The sequence below is a fragment of the Cupressus sempervirens genome, chromosome 3, assembly GCF_028749045.1.
Source record: "Cupressus sempervirens isolate cs-2001-9-10 chromosome 3, ASM2874904v1, whole genome shotgun sequence".
Taxonomy (NCBI): Eukaryota; Viridiplantae; Streptophyta; class Pinopsida; order Cupressales; family Cupressaceae; genus Cupressus; species Cupressus sempervirens.
Genome location: NC_143120.1, coordinates 856600522 through 856608709, shown reverse-complemented (window position 1 = coordinate 856608709; position 8188 = coordinate 856600522). Strand labels below are relative to the sequence as shown.

At 34.0% G+C, this 8188-nt stretch overlaps 1 protein-coding gene across 1 annotated transcript; it reads right to left on the bottom strand.

Moving 5' to 3' along the window:
• Positions 1–1049: 1049 nt before the first annotated feature.
• On the bottom strand, positions 1050–6978 carry LOC149569480 (phosphoenolpyruvate carboxykinase (ATP)-like). The gene is made up of 12 exons (XM_089822180.1): positions 6668–6978; positions 6158–6345; positions 5186–5336; positions 4868–4952; positions 4338–4438; positions 3878–4176; positions 3613–3786; positions 3448–3513; positions 3057–3235; positions 2810–2979; positions 1787–1955; positions 1050–1649 (listed from the first exon to the last, which is right to left on the bottom strand). Exons 1-12 carry the CDS (start codon positions 6847–6849, stop codon positions 1509–1511), a joined length of 1905 nt encoding a protein of 634 aa, XP_089678306.1. The 5' UTR covers positions 6850–6978; the 3' UTR covers positions 1050–1508.
• Between the last annotated feature and the right edge of the window lie 1210 nt (positions 6979–8188).

Sequence of the window (8188 nt, the reverse complement as noted above, 5' to 3'; positions counted from 1 at the left end):
TTTTTATTAAATACTTATTCAAATTTTATTGAGATTGCCATATTCAAATAATAGAATAGTTGTTCATTTTACTAAATTCTTTAAACTCTATTTATTTAAATAAAATATCTATTATATTAATAACTCAATAATAAGTTTCTTACAACTTACACCATGTTCCCATAGTGTTGCTTATTAGTATTTTCTATTTAAAAAATTAAGCAGTTATATGTTCTCAGGGCAATAAAATTGTACAAAAAATGATAACCGAGCAAAGCAAATGAAATAAGATGAGGAAAAATGTGGGGGGCTAAAAATAGGCAATCATTACTTATTAGAAAAATTGTGATGTGTCTACATAAAATTATTCCCCTCTTTTTTTAACCATCAAAATAATTATTTTAAAATCTTAGCTGCATGAGACCACTACGCAGCTTCACAAATTTCTCCTATAAAAATTGAGTAGCCACTCTTGGTAGTATAGAAAATGTTGTTGGTCACTTTTATTTAAAATTATATAGAGTTTAATTTTAATTTTAATTTTATAATAGTTCTATTCAAGTAAATAAATTTTATAATAATATCTATTGTAAAAATCTATTTGAAAATTTAATACTATACAAACAATCAACTATAAAACTATAGCCACAAGTAGGTACTTGTTTTGCCTACCAACCATTACATAGTATTTTTAGAAGTATTTTAAGAAAAATTTAGTAATAAAAAATAAGATATTATATTAAGAAACCACTAACCTCCTTAAATTTTAGAGCTTAAACTTTTAAGAAAAAACTTATCTACAAATTTCTTAAAACCAACAAATTAAAAATATTCCTAATAAACAGCTTCAACTCTATTTTTGTAGGAAGCCCTCTTCCACCAGACCCCATCCTAAATGAATAATTATCCCCTAACTTCTCTAAAAACAACCATATTATAAAGTTTACAAAATGGATAAAGTAGAAATTTCCAAATCGGGCACTGAAGACTAATGCACAGAGGAAGGTGCCAAAAAACATTAAATGATAACTTTCCAATCGTCACCAAACCTCCACATGCAAAACTGTACCTGCCAAAATATAACTTTACCAACTTTTCATATAATGGGAGCCAACAATACTTTCACTACTTGCAATTAATTCCAGGAGGATGTAAAATCCACAAACTCAACATTTCCAAGCTCAATACTTCCAATATTGTCTACCCATTTTTTTCCAGGAGGATATAAAATCCACAAACTCAACATTTCCAAGCTCAATATTTCCAATATTGTCTACCCATTTTTTTCAAGAGTAGACCATAATTTATTGCGGTGCAGTAATGCATCCACATCGATCTAAGCTGGATACTAATCTAGAATAGCCTAGCTACAAGAGAGCCAGATGATGTCAAACAGCACTGGCTTGGAGAACAGGAAAGTAAAATCAATCTAAACGAAGATTATTTAGTAATGATGGAATAAAACCATTGCCCTGAAAGTAATATATACAAAATCTGGATATAAATCCCTAGCAGTAGTGTGTAAATCTTTAAAGTGGTCCAGCTGCAAGGATGTCTTTGGTAAGCTTAGTGTTGTTGCCAATTTTATAACCTTCAAATTTCTTAAAATTTTTCTTGAAGAGACCAGCCAACTTTTGCAAAGTTTCTTCATATCCCTTCTTGTCAGACCACTGCAACAAAATTTACACATGGATTAAATTCATTCACGCATTTGAAGTTACCGAATTGTTTAACATAACTAAATAAAATATTTGGATGGAACACAAATTGAGATTGTGTAGTTGTGCTTGGAGAAAAATTAACATACCATGTTATGGGGCTGCAATATTTCTGATGGAATACTCTCAATTGCATCTGGAACATGAAGACCAAATACAGGGGTCTCAATAAAATTTGCATCGAGCAGACTGCCACTATTTATAGCATCAATAATAGTGCGAGTATAAGCAAGCTTCATTCTTTTCCCTACTCCATAGCTGCATCATTTGGAACATAGATCAGGTACAGATTCTAGTAAGGTGTAGGCTTAATAAAATCACTAAGTCTATGCCAGCAATGTCAAATGATTGATTAAATATTCAGAGTTATCTGATTTCCACAATCCATCAAACTTATTAACATAAGTTTCTAGATTTGATTGTGTATGTCCTTTTTAGCATCAACATTTCAGATCAGTCCTCAGGATGGAAGATAGCAAGATATGTAATTCAACGTTTCCATCAGGATGGAAGATAGCAAGAGATGTAATCATACTCTCTTGCTATCTTCCATCCTGATGATGGATCACAGAGTGTGATCCGAAACATTGTATTATATTAATAATAACAGATTTCCACAATCCATGATATTATATTCTTGCTTCTTGGTAAGATTGTGTGTGAGCTTTTGCATCAACGTATCGGATCATACTCCATGATCCATCATCAAGATAGAGTGCTAAGAATGTGACAAAATATGTTGCAGACCCAGACTAAATAAAAAGAAGAAGCAAAGGGTCAGGGAGAAGCACACCAACCAAGGAAAAATAATAAATCAAAAGAATAAAGGCAAACAATAGGGAATGATTAAAGAAGACGAGAGAAGCAAAAACTCACACACAATCTTACCCAGAAGCAAGAATTTAATTTTATTACATCTCTTGCTATCTTCCATCTTGATGATGGATCACGGAGTGTGATCTGAAACATTGATGCTAAAAAGGAACATCTCTTACTATCTTCCATCCTAATGATGGATCACGGAATGTGATCCGGAACATTGATGCTAAAAGGACACACACGATCGAATCCAGAAACTTATGTTAAAGATTAGATATTGTTTCTGACTGTACCTGCCCCCAGACCAGCCAGTGTTAACTAGCCATCCTGTTGCACCATGCTTTTTCATCTTTTCTGCGAGCATAGCTGCATATTTTGCTGGATGCAGCATCAGAAATGCTGCACCAAAACATGCTGAAAAAGTTGCTCGTGGCTCCACTACTCCTTCTTCAGTGCCTGCTACCTGCAACCACAACAGAAATTCAAGAACAAGAAAACACACAAAAAATAAATTATATGAACAATACTGATCAAGCTTACCAAGGCAGTGTAACCACTAATAAAGTGATACATAGTTTGAGCCAATGTGAGCTTGCTAACTGGTGGTAGAACACCAAAAGCATCACACGCCAATAGAATCACATTCTTAGGATGAGGCCCTACACATGGGATCTTTGCATTTGGAATGAACTCTATAGGATAGGATGCCCTTGTATTCTCTACAATTGAGGCACAGTTTTCAACATATGAAGAACAATTAGATCCAAGACATTTAAAACAACAATGGTTTTACATTTTCCATATTTTGCACAAAAATATAAGTTCAAGAATGTTTAATCATTGCAAGCCTTTGTTTATTCACTCTTGAATAAGTTTTCCATGTGACAGACAAGCTTATAAAAGTAAAGGTCCAAGTCTCAAAATGATATACCAGTTATGGACTTCTCTGAGAAATCAACCTCTCTTGTGTGGATATCAAATACAACATTCTCCAATACTGCCACAAAAAGCTATGTATAAGTTAAAATGACAGAAATTTGAAATTAAAGTGATAGTGTCAGACTTGTTTAGGAAACAAACAGTAAGGTAAACATACTAGTTCCAAATCTGATGGCATTCCAGATGTCAGGCTCTTTCTCCTTTGAAAGATCCACACACTTTGCATAGCAACCTCCTTCAATATTCGATATGCCATTATTGCCCCAGCAATGTTCATCATCTCCAATCAAATATCGATTTGGATCGGTCGAAAGTGTAGTCTTTCCAGTTCCTTCATGAAGTAAAGTTTTGGTACCATTAATGCTTAGAAATTTAAAATTACTCAAATTGAAAATACAATTAGGGTGTGAAACCTGCAATACCTGACAGTCCAAAGAATAGACTCACATCTCCAGCCTTTCCCATATTGCATCCAGAATGAAGAGATAGAACTCCTTTCTTTGGCATTAGGTAATGCATAATACTAAATAAACCCTTCTTCATTTCTCCAGCATATTGTGTTCCAAGAATCACAATTTCTTTCCTTGCAATGCTGACATCTACACTTGTCGTAGAATTCATATAATTGGTAAATCTATTACAGGGGAACTGCCCTGCATTGTAAATAGTGAAGTCTGGAGTTCCAAAATTCTCCAACTCATCAGCCGTTGGGCGTATGCACCTGTCTCAAGCCAAAAGAACTGTAAGGAAAACTTGTGGAACTGTAGCTTGCAGTGAATTAAGGTAAAACAAAGATATTTATCCTACAAGCAAGGAAGAATAGTATTCTTAGTATGACATGAACTTTGCTTTTGCAAAGAAGCATGGGAAGCAAACATTCACATGTTATGCATGAACAAAGAATGGTATGCTCTAGCTGAAATGATTCGCACTTTGAGCCTATTTTCTGAATCCCAGTTCAAAAATTGATCATTGACAAAAACCTGCATGCAAATTGCAAAGAAAATATCAATTGATAACATAGCTTTTTTTATTGCATTTGTTGGTCAATCTAAACCCAAGCAAATTAATGCAAACTAAGTCAAGTTAAACCTAGGGCCTCTTTGGTGCTGCAAATATCTGCTTGGAGTCGACAAAGAAGACACATTATGCCATATTATCACTTGTATAAATGATTTAAGGTGTCCCCATATGAAAGAAATTTAATCTTAGAGTTAGCAGTTAGAAATTTTTCAAAATTTTGAGTTTCACAACTATCATAAGATAGTCTTTTCATGAAAATTGCAGTCCATTGCTCGTACAGGAAACAAGGCATCAATCACCAAGGGAATTCGAATTTCAACTTCAAGTCCTCTCTACTTTAATATATTATCTGACAATTTCTAGTGTTTAATCATTCATGGAAGACATACTGTATCAAGTGTAGTCAAGTAATCCACGGCTCTTTCTCGGTTGATCAAGAATGTATGTTCATCCATTTCAATGTTTGGCGAGCCCCTGTTAAAGATGAAGGTACACAATCACTAATTTTAATTAGAAGGGAAATAGCAATGCAAAACTAATTAAATGCATTCCCATTTTCCGAAAGAGATCATTACCAGTTAATGTAGCTAAAAAGTAGCAATTGCTACTCAACTTTTAATTCCATGTTAACTAATAAGGTTCAAGAGAAGGTGTCCTACTGAAACAAACTTAAAAGTAAGAGACAAAGGGAAAATTCTTGTACTTACTCTCCCCACCACACATCTTCTGCAGTGATATCATCTTTAACAACACGCTTGTCCTTTGGAGATCTTCCGGTCCTTGCACCAGAAAGAGTTGCAAGGGCCCCCGTTGATGTCATGAAAGAACCCTCTTCATGGAGAGCATACTCATACAGCTCTGTGCCAAAAGCGGAGGAAAATAAAGAATAAACAATAGATTGAAAGAACAAAATTGTCTTAACATGCCTCAAATTCAACTTATAAAAATCATCTTAAGTATCAATGATGTTGATTCAACGTTGATGTTAGAATCACCAAAAGTCTCGAATGATCTTAAATTCAACTAAAAGTATTAACCTGGAAAGCAATATTCTTCAATTTTTAGTAAGCAGGATTCCCAAGGATCAGGTTTGGGGTTGAGGACAGGGGTACAAATTTCGAAACAGAGGTTATGGTAGTATAAATAAGGATATAGCCACAAATTAAACTGTATATGGTGACCAGCCAGTGGGTGTGAATATGAGCATGACTCTCTCCTAATCCAAGTTTCCTGATGATTCTTCTTCAATGCTATCGGAAAAGTTTCTTTGATAAAATAAAACTAATGTTAGGAGGAAGAGGCTAATGCCATACACACTTATAGCTCGTGAATTTAATTGAATCTCTACTATGTAACGATCGATCTAATTTTATGTACCAATAACAAATTCAGCTCATACCAATTGCTCTAGATCCTAGAAAGATAAACCTACAGTTTGCCAGGTAACAACACTTTTCCATAATTAAAACTTTCAAATGCTGCTGGACCCCAAATTTGAACATCTGCAATCAAAATATTCAAGTAGTTCTAATTGTCTTGATTTCAAAATCCACTTATCTTGGTAGATCATTTGAGATTGCCAATTCACTCATATCTTACAAAATATCCAGTAAAAATGGATTTAACTATTCAACATCTGCAACCTTTCTTCAGATGAAATATCCTGCGGAGGAACATACCTGCTGGAGACAAGTTGTAGAGAACATTGGTGAACTTTAGATCAACATCGTCTGGGAGAGCAGAAGGAACCTCAATGTGTTTGGTAGCATGCTCGGTAGCAATAGCCCTCAGCTTTTGAACTCCTTTCTTGAGGTCCTTAGTTACCAGCCTAGGGCCCCTGATTCCTGAAAAGGGAGTTAAAGTCGAACTACACCACAAATAAAAAATGCTTATCAGATTGTTATATATGAAGAAAGGGTCTAAGATCTAACTGCTGAAATAAACAAGAAATGCCAAGTTGTGTATATATGTTTGCAATGTGCGTATACACACACACACACACACTCTCGTATGTGAGATGCGAAATGTGTCTAGATGTGGATGTGTTTGCAGACGATTGCAACTATGCACATTTTTGCGTGTGTGTATATATGAAAAAATAATCCAGAAACTGCTTTCCTTAAGAAAATCAAGCTATATACTGCATATATATTCTCAGATTCCATGCTAATGGACCCACAAGGGTTTACCTTATGGAGATTAATTTATGGTTCTGGTTCGCAACCCTTACAGACGAGGACTTGGAAACCTTCTTTTGCAGAGAAAGTAACTCATTAATGTCCTTGGCCGACACGGGTGTAGCAGAATCATCATGACAAACCTCTGGAACTTTGCTGAATTTAACTCCGCTAGGAATTCCTATCGATTCCATTTCAGGCTCAAAATACCAACTATACAATTGTTCTCAGAGATATCAAAGCACTTCGAGAAATTTAGAGAATTGAAAAACCTATTTAAAATGATCAGTGATCATACAGAAAGCATATGGCAATGCAAGTATGGCTGACTAACAAGGTGAGCTTGTAATTTATATGTTTAAAATACAAGAACAAGCTAAAGCAAACCTTGGGAAACATTCCTTGTCCTGGTTTTGGTTTTCGCAAATCAATTGAGTGGTTTAGCGAACAATTTTGTAAGGTTTTCATGTTCAGATGTCATAATCCAGTATGGTTTACATGAACAAGGTTTCAAGTTTACAAACCAGTGGGCTGGTGAGCAGAATGTATATACCACTGCGGCTCAAGATTATGTTGGTGTACTTTTTCCCAGGTTTGCAATCATTATTATTATTAAGCGTCGCAATTATAATATTTTGTAGGGGATCTAATATTGTATTGTTAGTTCTTTCCCAACACGTATGAATTTAATTTATTTGAAAATGTGGAGAACTATAAGAAATATCCAGGGTCAAAAACGGGACTTTCTTTTGGTTGTTGGTTTTGCGATTTTTCAACTGTTTTTCAACGGCAAGTGCGTCCAGTTTCTATAAATCCATACAACGATGTAACGGCTTACCACCTAACTAGACAACTAGCAAGTCAGCAATGAGGTAAGTAAAATATAATATCTAGAGTTCCAAGGCCAAATTTCAACATTTAAAAAAGTAAGAACTCAAAAGGCTTTATGCATTTTATTTATTTATTATTAGGCTTATATTAAAATTTCCCTGAAAAAATTGTGAGCCTCTTGCCGTAAAAAATAATTCAGGTTATTTTGAACTGTTTTCTTGATTATTTTAATTTCTTCCATTTTTCTTTTATTTCATTTAAATAACTTTCTATTCTTATAAATTATGAATTTAAGTGATTTGAAGTTTCTTATGACCACTTTCTAATTAAATTTTAAAACTTGCATGTTTCTAATTGTAGTAGCAAAAACATGCTTATGTTTTTTAAATGTATATTAATTAATTAAAAAAAATTCAATAGTATCAGATTCTTTATGACTATTTTAAAATAGAAACTAAAAAGAAATGGATGTTAGGAATTTCTAATTTCCTCATCTTTCTCAATGCTTCCATTGGATATCGAAGTTTCTTATTTTGACAAAAATCCTTTAAAGATGGAGTTTCTAAATGTATTAATACATTTGTGTATATCTTTCAACCTTGGCTTCTTTGAAAATGTTGCAGGATAGAGCGCAGGGCCAAGACATTATATGTCAACTTCATGAATTGCTTGCAATAGTTCGCTCTCCATTTTGTCATGATA

What these genes read in the sequence shown, in the direction of transcription:
- LOC149569480 (XM_089822180.1), bottom strand. Translation starts at nt 6,849, where the DNA reads ATGGAATCGATAGGAATTCCTAGCGGAGTTAAATTCAGCAAAGTTCCA. An exon ending in ACTTGACTACACTTGATACA is followed by an intron (nt 4,439 to 4,867) that starts GTATGTCTTCCA and finishes ATTTGCATGCAG; the next exon opens with GTTTTTGTCAATGATCAATT. An exon ending in TGCCATCAGATTTGGAACTA is followed by an intron (nt 3,514 to 3,612) that starts GTATGTTTACCT and finishes TTTTTGTGGCAG; the next exon opens with TATTGGAGAATGTTGTATTT.